General features: G+C 39.8%; 1 protein-coding gene across 2 annotated transcripts in view; it reads right to left on the bottom strand.

The window, feature by feature from the left end:
* The window catches only part of Crppa (CDP-L-ribitol pyrophosphorylase A), a 321,431-nt gene that overhangs the window by 182,336 nt on the left and 113,644 nt on the right, over positions 1–25,451 (bottom strand). For both annotated transcript variants that reach the window (XM_021179106.2, XM_021179109.3), the window contains exon 6: positions 20,518–20,612. In XM_021179106.2, coding sequence (XP_021034765.1) covers positions 20,518–20,612 — 95 coding nt within the window. The remainder of the gene's footprint in view (positions 1–20,517; positions 20,613–25,451) is intronic.

Genomic DNA, 25,451 nt, shown 5'->3' with positions numbered 1-25,451 from the left:
GATTTCTTCACTGAAAAAAAAAAAAAAAAAAAGCCGGGCGTGGTGGTGCACACCTTTAATCCCAGCACTCAGGAGGCAGAGGCAGGCGGATTTCTGAGTTTGAAGTCAGCCAGGTCTATACAGAGAAACCCTGTCTCAAAAAAACAAACAAAAAACAAAAGAGAGAGAGAGAGAGAGAGAGAGAGATAGAGAGAGAGATTTAAGGCTCAATTACTGAATGTTCTGAATATTTTGCATGCTAAATTCAAATCCACTTCTTTACCCCAATGCTGGTTGACCATCTAGAGCTCATTTCTCCATCAAAGCCTCTCTTGTAGTTACATAGCATTGCATCTCTACTGCTGACTCACGTCAGCTACTAAATGCAGCATCTGCAATCCTGCAATCCCTGTGTCCTCTCCTCTTGTGAACATAGTCCTTTCTCCGGTTATGAAATCAGTTAGAACTTCTTGAGTGTGCTCAGGGTTTTAAACTTTTTGCAATTCTTCACATGATTGATGGACACCCAGCATCTACCTGTTTATCTACAGAAATGTATCTGGCTGATGTCCAGGCAAAGAGATATTACAGAAGTTTCCTTCAACATAGTTCTGTCATCATTAACCACAGTGATTTATACGTATAGATATATGCATATGCATACACAAAGCTGTGTGAGGGATCTGTGAAAAGAGTTGATGAAGGCACTATCCTTTGTACTATACAGTACAAAGCAGCCTATGAGAATTGATACACAGTCAGTGAGTCCATGCAGATGTATGAGGAATAGAAAACCAAAGCCAAATATGTGAGGATAGAGAGAAGGTACCAAGCCTAAGAACATAAAATCAAGTACCCTGGTTCAAAGGAAAAGTGAAAGCTGCAGAATGTTGAGGTACAAATAAGACAACATACTGACACTTGAAGGCAATATATTTGTAAGAGAGATGCTCAGTATAGATTGTGGGAGGTCTTGACTCACCAATACTAGGTAGTCACTGCAGTTGCAGAGTATCATTGTAACAAAGGAAAAGAAGATGGGCAAGTTCTAGTTTGGGGGCTCTGAAACAAGTTTTTGGGTATCAAAACTCCATAGATAATTCATTCATAAGCTCCAAGGGGTACTGTACTTTAGTTATCATAGAGGCATCATACCCTAGAATGATAACTTAGCTAGAGCCACTGGAACAATGGAATAACTAACCATTTTGCACTTTAAAGTAGAATTATACCGAAGATAAACAGTTGAAGTGAATCTCCTAACAATTATTAGATGAAGCCTTAACAAATGTAAGTGATATTTTAAGAGTCATGTGCATTCTAACTAGACCAAAAACAATCCATTGAGAATGGTAAAATTACATTAGGAACTAAAATTATATCTTAATTTTTAAAATACCAATGTTCAGTATGCGCCCGTTTAGTAAGCTCATCCAAAGCCAGGCATAAACATAATGCAATCCTGCAGGTGAGAGGCTAAGGAAGTATGATTGCAAGTGTGAAGAAAATGGGCTATGTAATGAGTTCTACTAAGTCCCAGGCCAGTCTGAAGATTAAGAAAATGAAAGGAAGGGGTTGGGTGAGATGGCTCAGTGGGTAATGTGCTTGCCATGTAAGCCTTAGGACCTAACATCAGAGCCCCAGAATACACGTAAAATGATGCTTGTGGTGGTGACTATATGTAATCCCATCACCAGGGAAGCATAAACAGGAGAATCCTTAAAGTGTTCTGGCAAGCCAGTCTAGTTGAATCGGTGAATTCCTGGTTCAGTGCGGGACTCTTATCTCCAAAATTGGGGTGAGATGTTGAAGAAGATTCCCAATTTCTGGCCTTCACATACATGAAACTGCATGCATACCTGCATATATATAGGAACACATATACACACTGTACACAGAGAGGAATATATATATATATATATATATATATATATATATATATGAAGGAAGGAAGAATAGAGAGAAAAGGAGAAAAGGACGCAAGGGGAGGGAGAGAAGCTAACTATCAAAGGTTAACAGTTAGATATACTAGTTGTAACAGTTAGATATACTAGTTGTAACAGTTAGATATACCAAAGCTTTATGGAGGGGGAGGAATGTTTTGATTCTTCAGTGCAGGGTCCTGAATTCCAGTTCTTATGTTATTAAGTGAAAAGTGAAATGTTATGCTGTGTTATGCTGTTATTCTAAGGGAACAATGTCCTGTATGAACTTCCTATAATGGCTACTTCCTGTTTCTATAAAATAATATTTTGATGTGCACAAGAAGAACTAATTTCAGAAAATAATAATAACATTGGCTAATAACTCTGGATGTTCTACTGTTCTACACTCTGAATACTCAACATTATATTTGTTAACACTAAGAAACATTGACATCATTCTTATATAGACAAGAATACAGAAAACATTTTTATAAATGATCTTAAGAGAGCAAGTGGAGTATATGGGGCTTGGCAGGAAGAACAGGAAGAGGGTAATTTTCAATTTTAATCTAAAAAAACTATTCATAAAGAACATAAAATTTACTACATAAAATAATGTAATATGTTAAAAAGCAAAAATATTTTTAAAACAAAAAAACATACATATAGGAACGCCAAATTACATTTAGAGATTACCCTAGCTCTCGCATAATAATGTTCTAAAACCATGATGTACTGGCTATTTTTGTGTCAACTTGACACAGCTGGAGCTATCACAGAGAAAGGAGCTTCAGTTGAGGAAATGCCTCCATGAGATCCAACTGTAAGGCATTTTCTCAATTAGTGATCAAGGGGGAAAGGCCCCTTGTGGGTGGGACCATCCCTAGGCTGGTAGTCTTGGGTTCTATAAGAGAGTAAGCTGAGCAAGCCAGAGGAGGCAAGCGAGTAAAGAACATCCCTCCATGGCCTCTGCTCAGCTCCTGCTTCCTGACCTGCTTGAGTTCCAGTCCTGACTTCCTTTGGTGATGAACAGCAGTATGGAAGTGTAAGCCGAATAAACCCTTTCCTCCCCAACTTGCTTCTTGGTCATGATGTTTGTGCAGGAATAGAAACCCTGACTAAAACAAATTGGTACCAGGAGTGGGGTATTCCTGTGACAACCTGACCATGTTTTGGGGAGGACTGTGGAAAGACTTTGGAACTTTGGGCTAGAAGATCCATTCGTTGTTAAGAGCTCTGTCGGATGTTGTGTAGGAGCTTGGAAGATAGTGTTGAGAACAGTGCAGAAGATGGAGGTCTGGTTTGTGAAATTTCAGAGGGAAAATTAAAGACTCTTTTCAGGGCCATTGCTGTTTTGATTGTGAAGATTCTGTAGTTCGGGTTAACTGGGGCTGAAGAATCAGCTGTGATTAACAAGATACCAGAACTACTAAAGCAAAAACTTTGCATTACTGGGACTATTGATGCTGGTTAGCTGGAGCTAAGAAATTAGCGGTGATTAAGAAGAGACCAGCATCATTGAGGTGACATCTTCTGGGAAGTGTTTTCTGAAAGCACAAAGAGGCTGTGTTCCAGAGATAGGCAAGGTTGTACTCCTTCTGCAGCAGAACTTGGTAATATGTAAGGGTCACCCAGGTGGTACTGGTTTTGAAGGCATGAAGGGGTCACACAGAGCAGCTGAGGCTCGGCACTGTGAGATTCCATGGAAGGCCATTGGTGAAGGTGCAGCCTCAGTTCCAATTGAAGGCCCAGGACTGAAGGGGTCATGCAGTGTTTTGGAGATGCCAGTACCATGAGATGACCACCAAGATCAGCAGCAGCAGTGGAGTACAGGCATCTGGAGCCCAGAGGATGACGTGTATGCTACAAAGGGCATGGCTGGAGAAGTAACCCAAGCCCTTGGAGGAGGCCAGAAGATCGTGAGTTGGATCCCAGATGTTGAACGGTTGGAGATTGATTTTTGCTTTGATTGTGACTGTGCCCTGATATTTTCCCTCTTGAAGGAAGAAACTGTTTTAGTGGAGCCCACAGTTAAGAGACTTTTAATTGTAAAAAGACTTTGGATTTTAAAAGAGATGGATATTTTAAAGAGATTGAAAATTTAAGAATATGTAAAGACTGTGGGACTTTTAAAGTTATTTAGATCTTGGGGATGAGTAAGAATGTAAGGGTTGAGGCTTACTAGTGATGTGTTTGTGTGTCAAGTTGACAAGGGGTCAATTGTACTGGCTATTTTTGTGTCAACTTGACACAGCTGGAGTTATCACAGAGAAAGGAGCTTCAGTTGAGGAAATGCCTCCATGAGATCCAACTGTAAGACATTTTCTCAATTAGTGATCAAGGAGGAAAGGCCCCTTGTGGGTGGGACCATCCCTGGGCTGGTAGTCTTGGGTTCTATAAGAGAGTAGGCTGAGCAAGCCAGAGGAGGCAAGCCAGTAAAGAACATCCCTCCGTGGCCTCTGCTCAGCTCCTGCTTCCTGACCTGCTTGAGTTCCAGTCCTGACTTCCTTTGGTGATGAACAGCAGTATGGAAGTGTAAGCCGAATAAACCCTTTCCCCCCCAACTTGCTTCTTAGTCATGATGTTTGTGCAGGAATAGAAACCCTGACTAAAACACATGACAACCAATGAAAAACTAATTTCATTGGATATAGTACCAGGGCAATCAACAGCAGTTTGAGTTACTCGTGGTCCACTACATCTGGACTTCCTTTCCCCTCTAGTACACATCAGAACCTCTGGTGAATGTCTAAATAAATCTAATATAATGTAGCAGGATGACCTTCAGGCAGTTTCTACCTTTGTGCACACACACACACACACACACGCACACACAACGAACACATGCACACACTCACCTTGACATCCTGAATGAGTCCTTGCCTCTATTTAGAGTATACCCCCAAAAAACCCCAACTAGCTTTAGCATGTCATTCACTATTAACTGTGCTCAGTACCCCCCAAAATTTTATTATCTTCAGATCAAGATGTTATTATGCATAATAAAATATTTATATTTAATTCTTGTTTTTAAGTTTGAAGTTGTTATTAAGGCTACAGTTGCTCTGCTTCATGTCTGCCTTTCTTCTGGCTTCTTTTCTAATCTTGAAGTTTTGTTTTCCTACTGCCATACATTGAGTTTGGTAAGGACTGTAAGAAAAGGCACTGATCTGCACACTGTTACCGATGGCACAGTCCTACACACTAACAATACACCCAGTTCTGTACACTGTAACAAAAGGCACAGAACTACACACTACACTCAACCACCAGGCCAACCGGAAAAATCATTCAAGCATTAGCGAACAACTCCAACAAAAGCAGATCCTGCCTTAGACCCAGAAAGGGAAGGATTTTCAGTTAAACACAGCTTGTCATTTGTGGTTAGAGAAAACAGTAATTAAATTCTGGTCTCCAGGAAACAGGAAGTGGTGGATGAGCCAAGTACATAAAACGCTTGTACCGTGTAGGTCAGCATTCCTTATGGCATTCATCCCTTTTGCTCCAGGAATGCAATCTGAACTGAATGTACTTAAGTGTTCTTAGGACTAATGTGAAAAATAAAAATAAAGCCCTAACCACCACCACAGAATTTCCTGTGTGTAGCAACTCAGCAGAGTGTGAATACTCTCATGGAAGACAACTGGACAGTCTTCAGCGCAATTCCTCTTTACCTTATTTTGCGGTGAAGCAGGATATAATACAGGCAAAAGACAATCGTGCACAGTCTATAAGGCTGCCTTTGGCTTTGTTCCTACCTCTACCCTTATCTCCTCCGCCTGATCCATTTCCACTTTAACCATTCAACCCCATTTTACTCTCCTTTCATGAGGCTCCTCATGTATCTTCCATAGCATGTTTCCTTTGAGTTTGGCCTTTAACTAAGTAACAGCTGATTTCCCCTTTTAGGCTTAATTAAAAGACATGTCTGTTGAGAAAGTTCATTCAGTGACTTCAACTCCCCTAACTGTTTTCCATGATTCTCTTATCTAAGCATAGGGTATTTTTCTTTCCATGCCAAGAACTGTTGATGGTTCAGATCCATGGGAACCAGTAATGCCTTCCTCCAGGAATGGTTCTGAAGAGCAGTAAAGCCTTCCTCTGGTCCATGTATGAGAGTTTACAAAACATTGACCAGTGTGTAGAAAAACTACACACTGCAGCTTACTCCTCTGGATGCCTGCAATTTGAGACTGCTCCCTACAGCACCTCCCTACCTTCTACTTCTGGCATTCTGTTTATTGTACATCGTTGGTGCTGCTCCATCAGAGAGTTCATAGCCCACCCAATCCCATATTTCCTGTGCATTGCTGGTGCTTGCTTTATCCCCTCATCACCAATACTGGTTTCCAGAACCATCCCATTGAGGACACAGTTTTATCCCTTAGGGTATTATTGTGTACGGTATTATTACATAATTTAACAGACAGCTCCTTAAGAGTAGCACCTGCTTAGCTCAACTCTCTATAGCCAATGGTTGAGTTATAATGGGCATTGACTATCGTGTAAGTGAAAGAATGAATTAAGTAACTAATGAAAAGCTAATCACACCTTCTACCTACACACCCCTCATGACTTTTACAGCAGCATAGATACTTTCCACATTTTCAGAGTTAAAATGAAGTGACGGAGGACTGGTATTAGTAAATTTTCTTCTGACGGTGAGGGGCTACCTGAGGGAAAAACCTTAAGGGAATAAGATTTATGCTGCCCTTAACTTCCATAGTGCAATGATACTAAGAAAACACCATCATTCCTAAAGGAAATAAAATAGGCATATAAGAAATAGACTAGCTCAAAGCAAGTCGAAACTCAGCAGGGCAAGCAGCAAACCTATAGCAACATGTCTGACATCAAAAACTCATGTTAAAATCATCTGGGCTACAGATGCCTCCCACCCTGGAGACAGCAGCACCATACATACACTCTCTCTAGAGCAATCTACATTCACTGAAGCAGCTCCTCAAGAGTCTTACAATCTCTAACCACACGGTACCATTGCCTTTAAATTACAGCTCCAAGTTTGACCCACCAAGAAGCTCATCTGTTCAGGGACAGATTACCATAGGAGCTTTCTAAAACCTTGGTGCAAGCTTCCATACATTCTGCATGCTAGTAAATCAAGCACCCTGTGGACAATGCCAAACGCTGCTACAAGCTCTAGATGAAGATGAGCCACAAGAGGAACTACTTTCTATCATGACTGTAACCTTCTATGTCAATGTCGAGGATCCAAGAGAATGCTTTCTTCATTGGCCACCATTCATGCTACCACTGCAAAGGACAGTGCAAGGGTTCTCTTTAGGCCAGTATTCATAATGAGAACTCCGCTTTGTCCAAAACTACTTTGTGCACATGTCCCTTTCCTTGCTAGTATGCATGGTTTTCACATCTTTCTGCTTCACTTTCTCTCATCTCTCACTATAAATCTGGCTCTAGACAGTGGTAGAGACTGAATGTTACATTTGTCTTGAAATTTCCTTTACCAATTATCCCATTACTTTTGAATTCCACCTCACAAAAACTTTCAGGACACAGGAATGATATTGCCAATTCTTTCCCACAGTATAATATGAATGGCTTCTGGCAAAGTTCTCAGTAGAACTTTTGTTCCCTTCTGAATCTTTTAAACAGTGTTCACTGCCCACACTCTCCCTTCATTCTCCTGCACTTTTACAACTGCCTTTAAGCTCTGCTTGCAGGACTCTGGGATTTCACAAGACCATAGCTCAAACTCCTTCATGCTCCTCCTACAACCTAGTAAAAGCCTACCGGCTATGTGGTACAGCACCCAACATAGCAACAACTCCACTTCTTACTCTTCCTGTTGTGTGGCAGAGGACTGGACATAAACAACCTAAGACAAGATGGACTGATTTGATCCCTTAGTCTGAGCACTCACAGCTCACTAGTGGAGAAGGCCTGGCAAAGTTTATGACAGCGCCTGTGGTAACAACAGAATCAGAGAACAGAAACTAGAGTGAGGCCAGGCTATACCTTGCAAAGCCTGTGATAAGTGACCTACTTGCTACCAGACCTCACCTATTACAGGTCCCCCCAAAATTTAAAAAAGTACCACCATCTGGGTACCAAGTGTTCCACCATATCTACTAGAGGCCATTTACACTCAAATCGAAGCAGGTCCCATTCATCAATATCTATCTAGCTGAATCGCCTCTGGAGAGCTTTCTCTGAAAATCAAGACCAAAAAAAATAAATAAGTCAAAAGATGACAGGAAGACTGATACTGAGGTCCTACAATTTAAATGTCAATGACTTGGGCAAGAATGTGAGTATGGGGTAGAAAATGTGTCTGACAAGATGTAGGCTTCCCCATTTAACTTATAGCCACCTCATACATGAATTTGGTATTGTCCATTATGTTACAGTTAGACATTTGGGTCACCCGGAGTGTATGTTGCAAAATTTTTCCCAGGCAATTACCATAAGCATACCCAATCTCTTCCTTCAGTTTCAGTGGGAAACATTTCTCCTATTCATATCAATAAAACAATCCCCCCATTGTGTGCAACACAGCTCCACACCCACACTGATCTCCCTGCAGATTTCAGCAGCGGTGACTTCATCATTTTTATATGCTCTTTTCAAAGGCAGACAAAAGCTCTCAGGCGTAAAAAGTTATAATATGCACCATTTTGTGCTTTTCTGTAAATTATGGGCTGAAAAATACAAAGCTACAAGATAAACCTGCCTTTATAATGGGAGAGAAATCTACAGAAAAACACACAAATCCCTATCCAAGGAAGCCACTTCTTTCAGACTTAACTATAATCCTGTCAAATTTTAAAACGTCATACTGATTTTTTCTTTCATCTGCCCATGAGAGATATTAATTAACAAAAAGCGTTTTTCATTAACTAACACTAATTGATGCACTCACTGATTAAGTGACCTTATACAAATTAAAATCTGGATGATTTCTTTTATTGCAAAATAAAGGAGGAAATGATGGGGTGCTTTTGAAGATAAGTACACATCACACTGCGCTGATGTACAGAAAGCTACACAAAATTGTTAGATCACAACAGTTAAAGAGGAAGAACATCCTGATGGGGATATGTAGTTTAACAGTTAGGAAAACTAGAAGCCAAAAAGTGCTAAGCAGTTTGACAGCTCATTCCAACATCCACTAAGACCTTAAAGGACACCCAAATCTCAGTTTTTAAAAATCTGGAGTGACAGAAAATAGACCCATATTTGTCACCTTGGACAAAGCTCAAGTCCAAGTGGATCAAGGACCTCAACACAAAACCAAATACACTGAATCTAATAGAAGAGAAAGTGGGAAAGAAACTTGAAATCATTGGCACAGGGGAAAATTTCCTAAACAGAACTACAATGGCTCATGCTGTAAGATCAAGAATTGATAAATGGGATATCATGAAGTCAAAGGACATAGTCAATAAGACAAATCAGCAACCTACAGATTGGGGAAAAAAATCTTCACTAACCCCACATTCAATAGAGGACTAATATCCAAAATATATAAAGAAATCAAGAAGCTAACCACCAAAAAAATCAAACGACCCAATCAAAAAATGGGGTATAGAACTAACCGAGACTTCACAACTGAGGAATATTGAATGGCTGAAAAGCACCTAAACAAATGTTCAAAGTCCTTCACTAAGAACTTTGATTTCAGAGAAATGTGAATCAAAATGACTCTGAGATTCTACCTGACACCAATAAGAATGGCTAAGATCAAAACCTCAGGTGACAACACATGTTGGCAAAGATGTGGAGAAAGAGGAACACTCCTCCATTGCTGGTGGGATTGCAATCTGGTATAATCACTCTGGAAAGGAATCTGGAGGTTCTTCAGAAAATTGGAAATAGCATACCCAGCACTACCAATCTTGCCATAGGGGCACATGTTCCACTATGGTCATAGTGACCTTATTTGTGATAGCCAGAAGCTGGAAAGAACCCAGATGTCACAAGACAGAAGAATAGATACAGAAAAATGTGACTCATTTACACAATGGAATACTGCTCAGCTATTAAGAATGAGGATATCCTGAGTTTTGCAGGCAAATGGATGAAACTAGAAAATATCATCCTGAGTGAGATAACTCAGCCTCAAAAGGACATGCATGGTATGTACCCACAATTAAGTGGATATTAGTAAAAAAAAAAAAAAAAAAGGTAGGGAATACTTAGAAACAACAGAAAAAAATTCCACTAATTGCAGAAAGGAAGAATTTTCAGTGGCTACAAATGAAGCATTGCAGAAAGGGAGAGTTGCTCCAAAGACTGTAGCAGTCATTAAATGTATTCTCACTTCTACAACAAAGAATGTGTAGCATCAATATCTTTTATCAAACCCTTTCAACTTTGTAATGTAGATGTTCTTGACATAGTGCATAAGCTGATGAACTTAGGCAGCAAAACTGACCTCTAGATGCCAACTGCCAGATATCATGGCTGCTTCTCTGCTGTTCAAGTTCTAATCCCATCTCCAAAGGACTTTGGGTTCATACTATATATGTTAAAAATTCATCACATTACTTATAAAATCATCTTGGAAGCAAACTACTTCAATGGAAATACAAAATGATGTTGTTTAAATTTGCTTTTGTCTTGAGAGATCTTGTTTTTTCATGTATGGTGATTATGAGTTTTCTGGGTATAGTAGTCTAGGTTGGCATCTGTGGTTTCTCAGAGGTCAAAGACATCTGTCCAAGCGCTTCTACCATTTAGAGTCTCTGTTAAGAAGTCGGGTGTAATTCTGATAGGTCTGCCTTTGTTTGTTACTTGATCTTTTTCTCGTACAGCTTTTAATGTTCTTTCTTTGTTGTATAAATTCAGTGTTTTGATTATTATGGGACGAGTGGATTTTCTCTTCTCATCCAATATAATTGGTGTTCTGTAAGCTCCATGGATATTTATAGGCATTTTTTTCTTTAGGTTGGAAAATTTTCTTCTATGATTTTCTTGAAATTAGCTTCTGGGATTTGGAGTTGGGACTTTTTAGCCTTCTTCTACTCCTATGATTTTTAGGATAGGTCTTTTCATGATATCCCAGATTTCCTGAATGTTTTGTGTCAGGATTTTTTTTAGGTTGAACATTTTCTTTGGCTGATGTATCAATTTCTTCTATCATATCTTCTACACCTGAGATTCTCTCTTCCAACTCTAATTATTCTGTTGATGATGCTTGCATCTGTTGTTCCTGTTCTCTTCCCTAGGTTTCCATCTCCACGATTCTTTGTGTTTGTGTTTTATTGCTTTTATTTTCTATCTTCAGAACTTGAACAGTCTTATTCATCTCCTTCACCTATTTAATTGCATTTTTATTTCTTAAGGAATTTATTCACTTCCTCCTCAAAGGCCTCTATCCTCTTTATAAGATTGGATTTAAGGCTCTTCCGGTCAGAAAAGCACCGGGGTAGCTAGGGCGCAGGGTCGGCTGACACTCGCCAGCTACCCACAACACCCGCCACAGGATCTTAAGACTTCTGGTGAGTGGAACAAAGCTTCTGCTCCAATCAAATTGCGCGCGGGACCTGAGACTGCATCAGTTAGGGAAGCAGAAACCGGCCTGAGTAGGGCCACAGGCCTCATCCGGCCGGATCAGCACCAGGGTAGCTAGAGCGCAGGGTCGCCTGACACCCGCCATCTACCCACGACCCCTGCCACAGGATTTTGGGACTGCTGGTGAGTGGAACACAGCTTCTGCTCCAGTCCAATCCAATCACGCGGGACCTGAGACTGCTCTGGTTGGGGAGAGAGAAATCCTGCCTACATAGAGCCACAAGCCTCTTCCGGTCAGAAAAGCACCGGGGCAGCTAGGGCGCAGGGTCGACTGACACTCACCAGCTACCCACAACACCCACCACAGGATCGTAAGACTTCTGGTGAGTGGAACACAGCTTCTGCTCCAATCCAATTGTGCGTGGGACCTGAGACTGCATTAGTTAGGGAAGCAGAAAACCAGGCCTGAGTAGGGCCATAGGCCTCATCCGGCCGGATCAGCACCAGGGTAGCTAGAGCGCAGGGTCGCCTGACACCCACCAGCTACCCACAACCACCGCCAGAGGATTTTTGAGACTGCTGGTGAGTGGAACACAGCTTCTGCTCCAGTCCAATCACGTGGGAACTGAGACTGCTTTGGTTGGGGAGGGAGAAATCCGGCCTACATAGGGCCACAAGCCTCTTCCAGTCAGAAAAGCACCGGGGCAGCTAGGGCGCAGGGTCGGCTGACACTCGCCAGCTACCCACAACACCCGCCACAGGATCTTAAGACTTCTGGAGAGTGGAACACAGCTTCTGCTCCAATCCAATTGCACGCGGGACCAGAGACTGCATTAGTTAGGGAAGCAGAAAACCGGCCTGAGTAGGACCACAGGCCTCTTCCGGCTGGACCAGCACCGGGGTACCACCAGCTACCCACGAAACCCGCCACAGGATTTTGAGACTGCTGGTGAGTGGAACACAGCTTCTGCTCCAATCTTTAAACAGTGACAACGACAACAACTAACCCCAGAGATTACCAGATGGCGAAAGGTAAACGTAATAATCTTACTAACAGAAACCAAGACCACTCACCATCATCAGAACCCAGCACTCCCACTTCGCCCAGTCAAGGGCACCCCAACACACCGGAAAAGCTAGACACGGATCTAAAAGCATATCTCCTGATGATGGTAGAGGACTTCAAGAAGGACTTTAATAACACACTTAAAGAAATACAGGAGAACACTGCTAAACAGGTAGAAGACATTAAAGAGGAAGCACAAAAATCCCTTAAAGAATTGCAGGAGAACACTACTAAAGAGTTACAAATCCTAAAAGAAAAACAGGATAACCTAATCAAACAGGTAGAAGTCCTTAATGAAAAACAGGACAACACATCCAAACAGATGATGGAAATGAACAAAACCATACTAGACCTAAAAAGGGAAGTAGACACAATAAAGAAAACCCAAAATGAGGCAACACTGGAGATAGAAACCCTAGGAAAGAAATCTGGAACCATAGATACCAGCATCAGCAACAGAATACAAGAGATGGAAGAGAGAATCTCAGGTGCAGAAGATTCCATAGAGAACACCGGCACAACAATCAAGGAAAATGTAAAATGCAAAAAGATCCTAACTCAAAACATCCAAGAAATACAGGACACAATGAGAAGACCAAACCTACGGGTAATAGGAGTGGATGAGAATGAAGATTTTCAACTCAAAGGACCAGCAAACATCTTCAACAAAATTATAGAAGAAAACTTCCCAAATCTAAAGAAAGAGATGCCCATGAACATACAAGAAACCTACAGAACTCCAAATAGACTGGACCAGAAAAGAAATACCTCCCGACACATAATAATCAGAACAACAAATGCTCTAAATAAAGATAGAATACTAAAAGCAGTAAGAGAAAAAGGCCAAGTAACATATGAAGGCAAGCCTATCAGAATTACACCAGATTTTTCACCAGAGACTATGAAAGCCAGAAGATCCTGGACGGATGTTATACAGACACTAAAAGAACACAAATTCCAGCCCAGGCTACTATACCCAGCCAAACTCTCAATTAACATAGATGGAGAAACCAAAGTATTCCACGACAAAACCAAATTCACACATTATCTCTCCACGAATCCAGCCCTTCAAAGGATAATAACAGAAAAAAACCAATACAAGGACAGGAACCACGCCCTAGAAACAACAAGAAGGTAATCCCTCAACAAACCTAAAAGAAGACAGCCACAAGAACAAAATGCCAACTTTAACAACAAAAATAACAGGAAACAACAATTACTTTTCCTTAATATCTCTTAATATCAATGGACTCAACTCCCCGATAAAAAGACATAGACTAACAAACTGGCTACACAAACAAGACCCAACATTTTGCTGCTTACAGGAAACTCATCTCAGAGAAAAAGATAGACCCTACCTCAGGATGAAAGGCAGGAAGACAATTTTCCAAGCAAATGGTATGAAGAAACAAGCTGGAGTAGCCATTCTAATATTTGATAAGATTGACTTCCAACCCAAAGTCATTAAAAAAGACAGGGAGGGACACTTCATACTCATCAAAGGTAAAAACCTCCAAGAGGAAATATCAATCCTGAATATCTATGCTCCAAATACAAAGGCAGCCACATTCATTAAAGAAACTTTAGTAAATCTCAATGCACACATTGCACCTCATACAATAATAGTGGGAGACTTCAACACACCACTTTCACCAATGGACAGATCATGGAAACAGAAACTAAACAGGGACACAGAGAAACTAAGAGAAATTATGAATCAAATGGATCTGGCAGAAATCTACAGAACATTCTATCCTAAAACAAAAGGATATACCTTCTTCTCAGCACCTCATGGTACCTTCTCCAAAATTGACCACATAATTGGTCACAAAACAGGCCTCAACAGATACAAAAATATTGAAATTGTCCCATGCATCCTATCAGATCACCATGGACTAAGGCTGATCTTCAATAACAAAATAAATAATAGAAAGCCAACCTTCACGTGGAAACTGAACAACACTCTTCTCAATGATACCTTGGTCAAGGAAGGAATAAATAAAGAAATTAAGGACTTTTTAGAGTTCAATGAAAATGAAGCCACAACATACCCAAACTTATGGGACGCAATGAAAGCATTTCTAAGAGGAAAACTCATAGCTCTGAGTGCCTCCAAAAGGAAACTAGAGAGAGCACACATTAGCAGCTTGACAACACACCTAAAAGCACTAGAACAAAAGGAAGCAAATTCACCCAAGAGGAGTAGATGGCAGGAAATAATCAAACTCAGGGGCGAAATCAACCACGTGGAAACAAGAAAATCTATTCAAAGAATCAACCAATCAAGGAGCTGGTTCTTTGAGAAAATCAACAAGATAGATAAACCCTTAGCGAGACTCACTAGAGGGCACAGGGAAAGCATCCTAATTAACAAAATCAGAAATGAAAAAGGAGACATAACAACAGATCCTGAAGACATCCAAAACACCATCAGATCCTTCTACCAAAGGCTATACTCAACAAAACTGGAGAACCTGGATGAAATGGAGAAATTCCTAGACAGATACCAGGTACCAAAGTTGAATCAAGATCAGGTTAATGATCTAAACAGCCCTATATCCCCCAAAGAAATAGAAGCAGTCATTAATAGTCTCCCAACTAAAAAAAGCCCAGGACCAGATGGGTTTAGTGCAGAGTTCTATCAGACCTTCAAAGAAGATCTAATCCCAGTTCTTCACAAACTATTCCACTAAATAGAAACAGAAGGTACTCTACCCAACTCATTCTATGAAGCCACAATTACTCTGATACCTAAACCACAAAAAGACCCAACAAAGATAGAAAACTTCAGACCAATATCCCTTATGAATATTGATGCAAAAATCCTCAATAAAGTTCTTGCTAACCGAATCCAAGAACACATCAAAACAATCATCCATCCTGATCAAGTAGGTTTCATCCCAGGGATGCAGGGATGGTTCAATATACGGAAATCCATCAATGTAATCCAGTATATAAACAAACTCAAAGACAAAAACCACATGGTCATCTCGTTAGATGCGGAAAAAGCATTTGACAAGATCCAACACCCATTCATGATAAAAGTCTTGGAAAGATCAGGAATTCAAGGCCCATACCTAAACATGATAAAAGCAATCTACAGCAAACCAGTAGCCAACATCAAAGTAAATGGTCAGAAGCTTGAAGCAATCCCTCTAAAATCAGGGACTAGACAAGGCTGTCCACTTTCTCCATACCTATTCAACATTGTACTTGAAGTCCTAGCCAGAGCAATTCGACAACAAAAGGAGATCAAAGGGATACAAATTGGAAAAGATGAAGTCAAAATATCATTCTTTGCAGATGATATGATAGTATATATAAGTGACCCTAAAAATTCCACCAGAGAACTCCTAAGCCTGATAAACAGCTTCGGTGAAGTAGCTGGATATAAAATTAACTCAAACAAATCAATGGCCTTTCTCTACACAAAGAATAAACAGGCTGAGAAAGAAATTAGGGAAACAACACCCTTCTCAATAGTCACAAACAATATTAAATATCTTGGCGTGACTCTAACTAAGGAAGTGAAAGATCTGTATAATAAAAACTTCAAGTCTCTGAAGAAAGAAATTATAGAAGATCTCAGAAGATGGAAAGACCTCCCATGCTCATGGATTGGCAGGATCAACATTGTAAAAATGGCTATCTTGCCAAAAGCAATCTACAGATTCAATGCAATCCCCATCAAAATTCCAACTCAATTCTTCAACGAATTAGAAAGTGCAATCTGCAAATTCATCTGGAATAACAAAAAACCTAGGATAGCAAAAACTCTTCTCAAGGATAAAAGAACCTCTGGTGTAATCATCATGCCAGACCTAAAGCTCTACTACAGAGCAATTGTGATAAAAACTACATGGTACTGGTATAGTGACAGACAAATAGACCAATGGAATAGAATTGAAGACCCAGAAATGAACCCACACACCTACGGTCACTTGATCTTCGACAAGGGAGCTAAAAACATCCAGTGGAAGAAAGACAGCATTTTCAACAAATGGTGCTGGCAAAACTGGTTGTTAACATGTAGAAGAATGCGAATCGATCCATTCCTATCTCCTTGTACTAAGGTCAAGTCTAAGTGGATCAAGGAACTTCACATAAAACCAAAGACACTGAAACTTATAGAGGAGAAAGTGGGGAAAAGCCTTGAAGATATGGGCACAGGGGAAAAATTCCTGAATAGAACAGTAATGGCTTGTGCTGTAAGATCGAGAATTGACAAGTGGGACCTCATGAAACTACAAAGCTTCTGCAAGGCTAAAGACACCATCAATAAGACAAAAAAACCACCAACAGATTGGGAAAGGATCTTCACCTATCCTAAATCAGATAAGGGACTAATATCCAATATATATAAAGAACTCAAGAAGGTGGACTCCAGAAAGTCAAATAACCCCATTAAAAATGGGGCTCAGAACTGAACAAAGAATTCTCACCTGAGGAATACCGAATGGCAGAGAAACACCTGAAAAAATGTTCAACATCCTTAATCATCAGGGAAATGCAAATCAAAACAACCCTGAGATTCCACCTCACACCAGTCAGAATGGCTAAGATCAAAAATTCAGGTGACAGCAGATGCTGGCGAGGATGTGGAGAAAGAGGAACACTCCTCCATTGTTGGTGGGATTGCAAGCTTGTACAACCACTCTGGAAATCAGTCTGGCGGTTCCTCAGAAAATTGGACATAGTACTACCAGAGGATCCAGCAATACCTCTCCTGGGCATATATCCAGAAGATGTCCCAACCGGTAAAAAGGACACATGCTCCACTATGTTCATAGCAGCCCTATTTATAATAGCCAGAAGCTGGAAAGAACCCAGATGTCCCTCAACAGAGGAATGGATACAGAAATTATGGTACATTTACACAATGGAATACTACTCAGCTATTAAAAAGAATGAATTGATGAAATTCCTAGCCAAATGGATGGACCTGGAGGGCATCATCTTGAGTGAAGTAACACAATCACAAAAAAACTCACACAATATGTATTCACTGATAAGTGGATATTAGCCCAAAACTTAGGATACCCAAGATATAAGATACAATTTGCTAAACGCATGAAACTCAAGAAGAATGAAGACCAAAGTGTGGACACTGTGCCCCTTCTTAGAATTGGGAACAAAACACCCAGGGAAGGAGTTACAGAGACAAAGTTCGTAGCTGTGATGAAAGGATGGACCATTTAGAGACTGCCGTATCCAGGGATCCATCCCATAATCAGCTTCTAAACGCTGACACCATTGCATACACTAGCAAGATTTTGCTGAAAGGACCCAAATATAGCTGTCTCTTGTGAGATGATGCCGGGGCCTAGCAAACACAGGAGTGGATGTTCACAGTCAGCTATTGGATGTATCACAGGGCTCCCAATGGAGAAGCTAGAGAAAGTACCCAAGGAGCTAAAGGGATCTGCAACCCTATTGTTGGAACAACATGATGTACTAACCAGAACCCTGGAGCTCTTGTCTCTAGCTGCATATGTATCGAAAGATGGCCTAGTCGGCCATCAATGGAAAGAGAGGCCCATTGGACTTGCAAACTTTATATGCCCCAATATAGGGGAATGCCAGGGCCAAAAGAATGGGAATGGGTGGGTAGGGAAGTGGGGGGCGCTATGGGGGACTTTGGGATAGCATTGGAAATGTAATTGAGGAAAATATGTAATAAAAATATTAAAAATCAAAAAAAAAAAAGATTGGATTTTAGGTCACCTTCTTGTGCTTTGTTTATGTTAGGATAGACAGGGTTTGCTGTAGTAGGATAGCTGTGCTCTAAAGGTGTCATATGTCCCTGGCTTTAGTTGGTTCTCTTCTTACACTGGCTTTTATTCGTGTGTATGTCCCTGGATGTTTCTGGTATAGCAAGTATCAGGAAGGTAGCCTTGTGCTTTCAGTAGAGGAACAGGGACATCAACCTACCCATAAAACCTTCAACACAAAATCTGTCTGTGTACAAGATGTGCAGGGAAAAAGAGGGAACAGAGACTAAATGCCTGGACATCCGATGATTAGACCAACTTGAGACCCATCCCATAGGAGAGAGCCAAAACTATTAATGATATTCTGCTATACTTCCAAACAAGGAACCTAGTATAACTGTCTCTGAGAAGCTTCATCTAGCAGTAGATGCAGCCAAATATCAGGTGGAGCTCAGCAAGTCTCGTGGAAGAGGAAGGGATAGAAGTGAGCAAGCAGGAGGGATTAAGGACACCACAAGAAGACTCACAAAGTCAACAAACCTGGGGCTCACAAAGACTGAACCACCAACCAAAGAGCATGCAGGGACTGAACCTAGGCTCCCTACACATTTGTAGCAGATGTGCATGTTGAACTTCATGTGGGTGGAGGCTGTCTCTTGATTCTGTTGCCTGCCAGTTGATCCCCTTGCCTTAACTGGGCTGCCTATCCTCAGAGGGAGAGGATATGCTCAGTGCCATTCTCAACCCTTAGATGCCCCAGGGCTGGCTAGTACCCAAGGGGGCTCCCCTTCTCTGAGAAGAAGGGCAAGGCATAATCAGGGGAGGGATCTTTAAGGGTCAGACTGGGAGGGGGTCTGTAATCAGGCTGCAAAGTGGATAAATACATTAATGAATGGAAAAAAAGGCAAAAAAGAAAACACAAAATGAATTAAACTGTAATAAAATCAATTAGGCAAACAAAAACATTTCAAAACATAAAGCTGTCATCAAAATGATTATAGAAGTCTGCAGTGATGAAAGATATAATCAGTTCTGGTATCTATCCCATGGCTTCTTCCGTTTTCCCAGCATTAATAATAGAAGTTTAACTAGGAAGCTGGTCGGTTCATAACTGATACAAATACATCGGTTTTCTTAGCATCATGATTACCTCATCTATGGTCACAATTGTCTTTCTTTTCTCCCTTCATCTTCATCTCTGATACTTATAAGAAACACAATTTACTAGTGTCTAGTATATGCTGGCCATTAGGCCTCCAACTGTATCTGAGTCATACCTTGGGACACTGCAACAAGCAGGACTTTTAGAACATGTCTCATAGGAAGATGAGGACCACGAAAACCACCCAAAAGCAGTGGTTGTTAATCTGTCACAAACTACAAAGGGGTCATGTTGGGGGATGGTTTTGTGTGCTGTGTAAAGGTTGTCTTTGTATTATTCAAGTGCATATTTCTGTACCTGCAGAGAATTGAATACAGGCTAGAATTTGGTATTGTTATTTTTATGAAGCACCGCCAGTATCAACATTTTTCATAAACATTTTTCTCCATCACCTCTGATTGCCTAATAAAGATCTGATCAGAGAGTTAGCTGGGCATAAGAGAATAAGGAAGGACCTCCAACTTAAGTCAAGGGGTCCCATAAGGAGACCAAATGGAGAAACAGAGGATCACAAGAAGAAGGTATGGAGAGACCAGGAGGGTTTGCCAGAACATGAAAATGAGAGAGTAGCCATGAGGACACACATGGACCAAAGCAATCCAGGGCAAGACAAGATGGTAAGTAATGGGGTATTTGTCTGGGTATTAACAGCCTACTTGGGTTAGAATAGCTTATAACCTGCCAGCTTAGGCTTGCAGCATCTTAATAAAAATACCAGGTCTCTGTGTCTTTATTCAGGACCTAAAACAGGAAAGAAAGAGCATAGAAATGCCCAGCAGTTATTTGAGAACAAGAGGGCATAGATAAGCCGCTAATTAATTACTTTTACAGGGTCATATATCAGATATCCTGCATATCAGATACTTACATTACAATTCATAACAGTAGTAAAATTATAGTTATGAAGTAGCACCAAAATAACTTTATGGCTAGGGATCACCACAGAATAAGGAACTGTGCCAAAGTCTTCCAGCATTAGGAAGGGTGAGAACCACTGCCCAGGAGGAATGGACAGGGGATGGAGTATGCTTTGAGCCCAGTATTAGGAAAGTGAAGGATCTTAGGGGAGGAAGAGATAGCAACATTTGGTTTGAATGATTGGTGTGCTTTTGCAATGATGCAGCCTTTATACCACAAAAATGTTTGACAGTTGGTCCAAGTCATTCTTTGAATGCTTACATTTAGTTCCTTTCTTAGCACTTCCTCAAGAAGATGTCCTACAGATTCTTCATCCTTTGTGTTCATGACCACACAAATCTCTTGTGAAATTTTCTCTGCAATTAGAAATAGAAAAGTTTAAAAATTGTATCATTCAAATGAAGCACACAACAAAGCCCCATTATCCTGAAACTTAGGCTTGCTTGATGTTCTTCCCCCTTGACTAAGATGAGGGAGATTCTTGCTCCAAGCTAGATACTGGGACCTGAGCTACCTACTAAGACATCCTTGATTCTATTTACCAGACAGGGCAATGCATTCATACAATGCATTCATACATTAAATAGTATGTAATAACCCTCCATTATGCACAGAGCTGAGAAGTAAGAGATCTCAGTCTGTATTTTAAAGGGAATAACTAGAAGTGACAATCATTTGTGTGATGACTATCTATCCCTTTTTGTTCATAAGTACTGTCCTAGAATCTCAGAGATTTTCACCTTTAGGTAAATATGTCCTTCCAGATTTTCCCTGCCATATATCTACATTGTCAATTCAATACAGTGCAGTTCCTGTTTGGACTCACCACAACAAATGAAAGATTTCCTCAATCTTGCAAGGCTTATTTGGGATAGCTTAACAGTTAAAATACGAACCATATGACACAATGGCATTCACCTCTGAACTTTCTGTTCATGCTCACAAAAGATATGAAGTCCCACTCTGGAGAATCCGGAGGTAATAAAGAATATTGTTATAGCTGTCAAGTACTGATGTTGAACTAAGACAACAAAATGTAATTTGAAATACTATTTCCCAATCAAACATTGGCTGGATCACCACTGACCCTGCTGCTTCATACATGGGCTGTGTATGTAACATGTTTTCTACATGAATTTACCAATTAATAGTTGATTCTTTTTTTAAAAAGCTCAAAAAGACAGTTAAAATAACACCATCTAATAATACTCCTGTTACTAATTTCCATTTTACAAAGTGTCCTGTTTATTCTTCACAAAGCCATAGTAACATAGAAACCATGGTGACCAAAGAGGAAAGAATCATTATGAATATGTATCTTGAAGTCAGATAAGTGACTGACTTTCATAAGATCCAGGTTTTTTGGTGGTAGAAAAAGTACACAAATCCAAAAGTTTTACATTTATAGGCTTACAGGTACCTTAGGAGACCAAACTGTGGGTAGAGGAAAGATATGGGACACTTAGTGAGCCTTCCACCATGCCCAAAGTCTTATTGCCACTTTCCCACTTAATGGTTCAAAAAAGAAATGTATGTATTATCTAAGTGTTATAATCCTGTTTTCTCACCAGGACATTTAACTACACGTCTGTCCAAAGACCACACGTTCCTACAGTGATATAGTTTCTATAGCATGCTGTTCAACATGCTCTTTGCTCAGACCCTCCAGTCAAGAAAAGTAAGTACACATAAACAAAGTGAATCCAATGGATTGAGATCAACAGAATCCTTCTATTCTGAATATGGATACACTACACTAAGCTACACTGCCTTTCTATCACCTCATCTCTTTGGGGTTCTATTTTCTTATTGATAAGAAAACAGTTCCCAAAACTCTGCAGATACGTAACCCTGATAAAATCTAGTTTGATGATGAAAGGAGCTGAATGAGCCAGACTGTGTTATAAAATACTGCCAAGTTAAGGAACACATACTGCTGACAGAATCAGACAATTTTAATTTACTCTAGAAAGGTGAGTAGACTTTGCTTAGAAGTGGAAGCAAGGAACTTGAAAAGAATTCAGAGAGATAAAAATGGAAACACAGTAAAATAGGTCGAGGTAAGAAAAGGACCCATGAACATAGTGTGCTCAATACGACGCAAAATTACTCGGAGACAATGAGATGATTGAACAGGAAATGCTAAGGGTGCTCTGTGAAGTCGAGGCCAAGGAAGTCCCTCTCAAAAGACTCTGAGTACAAGGTAACCATCCTTCAGCCAGAGTCCTTTGAAATAAAGTCAAGGCAATCAATACGTCATACACTTATATACTTGAAAGGAAACGTGGCTCTACAACATCCTTATGTATGCCAAGAAGCATTTTGAGATGTTTCTAATGCACAAAGTATTGAATCTATGACTAGAACATTATCTGCCATCTCAGCAATGAATATGCCAGTGCCATAATCATTTTGGAAAATTTAATAAACTACAAATAATTGAGGATTTTTCAAGTAAAAAAGTAATACCGAGATTGCCCTTCCTTGTTTAACAATATAGTCCTTATGCAGTTTCAATCTTTCTGTTCAATGTGAATTAATAGTGACAAAACTAAAGTTACAAGCCTTCTATCACCCAAAAAAGTATACTAAAGGTGAATTTCAACTATAGTTTGCATTTATCTTAGACTGTATTTCAGCTCTAAATACAGAATTTTCTGTAGGGTTTTTATTCAGTTATTTATTTACTTACCATCCCTTCTCTCCTCCCTTCTCTCCCTCACCCCTCCCCTGCCCCCATCCACTCCTCCCTGCGTTCTCCTCATAAAAAGGGAAAAAAGCATTTCAAGCTGGAGTAATACTAGGGGCATTTTCTTTTGTTAAGGTTAGACAGTGCAGCCCAGTTAGGAGTTAGGGATCCAAAGGCAGGCAATGTAGTCAGATACAGCCTTTCCCTCAAACTTGCCTCCATCTTTTACCTCTGCTTATTTTGTAGGCAGGACAAGTTGTAGGTCTAAGGTTTTGTTCCTGGGTTGCAAATGTCCAATCCCTCCATTAGATATCTTGCTGGGTTACAGAAAATGGCTTGTTCAGGCTCATATTCCCCCATTGCTAGGGGTTAGCTAGGGGGACCCTCATGGATTCCCAGGAGTCTCCATTGCCCTAGCTTGTCCTAGAGATAAACTCCAATCCAGTGGTCTCTCACAGTACTCTCTCACTCAGTTCTTCCCTGTCCCCATCACTCCAGTTCCTATCCCCTCCCCACTCCCTCCCTGTGTCCTCCCTCCACCCACCCCAAGTCTCTTACTTTTGCTCAGTGAGCTAAATACAGAACTTTTACTTAGGAATCATTCACTGACAAGAAAATTTTCCAATCAGTTTTCATAATTCTGAGTTTTAAAAGAAATAACAAGTTGAAAATCCTGGCTCTTTCAGTGATCATGATTCATCTACCAGTTCTTGGTATCTTTGTTCATTATTCTTAAGTAACCGTGGTTTACAGCATCTAGTACAAAGTCATTTTAGTTCACTTTCAATTGCTTATTGGTAAAATTTCAGTTGATTTTCTAATTTTACACTCTATTTTAAACTTATGTAAAATAATGTAAAGTAACTTATTCAGCTCCTATAGTAATCTTGCTAAGTTTATTTATAAGCTCTAGTTTTTATCATATATATACACACATATAAACATAGGAAGATTAAAGTCTTTTCTCCTCTCAGAATCATAATTGTGTCTGATAATTTTAAGTAAGATTTTACATTCTGATTAAGTCCTGTCATATTCATAATAAATAGCTAAACTCTTTGAACGTGAAAACTGGGTTTTTTGGTGTATTCTAGAGAACTGCATAAGACTGCTGTCATTCTGAAATTTTCAGAGTTTGTAAGTAGAGTCACTGTTTCAAATTACTAGAGTTTATAAGCTCTATTCTGTATCAGTTTAATGCATTGTATTTGCCTTAAAATGTGTCAATATAAATTCATATGACTGTCAGCAAAGAATGTTTATAATGGCTTCAATGTCCTCAAGAATTTAATGTTCTTTTCTCATTTGGTCATAATTTCTTAAGCCTTTAGTACTTGTCCTGATTAAATTTGACAATTTACTAACCATTATATTAGCATTTTCCCAGAAAAGTATTTGTTACTAAAGTGCTATGTAACAATATATATGTATAGGCCTAATTCATCAGCCACTTAGCATACAGTTATGAGGAGTCATGGAAATTGTAAAGTAAATGCAGCAAGAAATTATCATGCTGTCAATATGTGAAACCAGTAAAAGCATGGAAGTTACCTGTGAGGTTCTTGTACCCTGTAATCCTGAACACATTTTAGAATTAAAAAGTATTCTCCCTTTACATAACAAATAAGATACAAGGAAATTAATAGTAAAAGAAATAAAAAATCCCCATCCTTAAACATTAAAGATCATGAAAGGAAAACCTAAGTGAGGATGATCTAGATTCAAGGCCAAGAAATAATGATAAATGGTTGTGCTTTCTGGGTGGTCAGCTCATATAATAAAATGTCCCACTGTTTGTATAACATATCATACAGCGCTTTGAGATAGAACAGCTGTGTTCCTATGCTTTCTATGGCCCATATGTATATATATATCATCTATTAACATTGGCTATTTCTCAAACTGTTCTACTCCAAGACCAGAAATTCCAAACCTCCCACCAGCTCTTCTAACTCAGTGCCTCTGCCTGGATGAGGACCTTTTTCTACTCCATATGCTTCAAACACACAGACTCAGAATACTCAACAAGTTTCTAGCCTGCATTTTGTGAAGTTCTAAAAGTGAGCTGATGTATAGCCAGATTGGAATCTTTGCTTAGCTGACACTAACTTTGTATAATTTGGGGATCATAAAAGCATCCCTCCTTAAAAAATATGCTAATTGCCTACCATAGCTGATTAGCTCCCCTCAAGCAGTGTAAATCTTTTGAGGTAACATTTCAGTTTTCTTTAATCTTTTTCCATAGTGTGGCAACTGGAGAATTGTGAGTTTAGAAAGACTTGGTGAGCCACCCATGTGCTGACTCTTTCCACTTCTAATGTAAAACTATTAAAAAAAAAAAAAGAAACTAACCCCAATCAACCAGTAGTTTTATCTGCATGTATCACCAAGGTTTATAGTTCAGCAATAGTCTAAATAATTTTCCAATCATCTAAAGATGACATAGGAAAATAAATAAGATGTTTAATAATTATAGGTAATGGGAACTGGACAAGCATTCAATAAC

Source organism: Mus caroli, unplaced genomic scaffold (assembly GCF_978045245.1).
Source record: "Mus caroli unplaced genomic scaffold, Mus_caroli_1 scaffold_14, whole genome shotgun sequence".
Taxonomy (NCBI): Eukaryota; Metazoa; Chordata; class Mammalia; order Rodentia; family Muridae; genus Mus; species Mus caroli.
The sequence above is the reverse complement of the archived record's forward strand: the minus strand, read 5'-3'. Positions and strand labels throughout refer to the sequence as shown.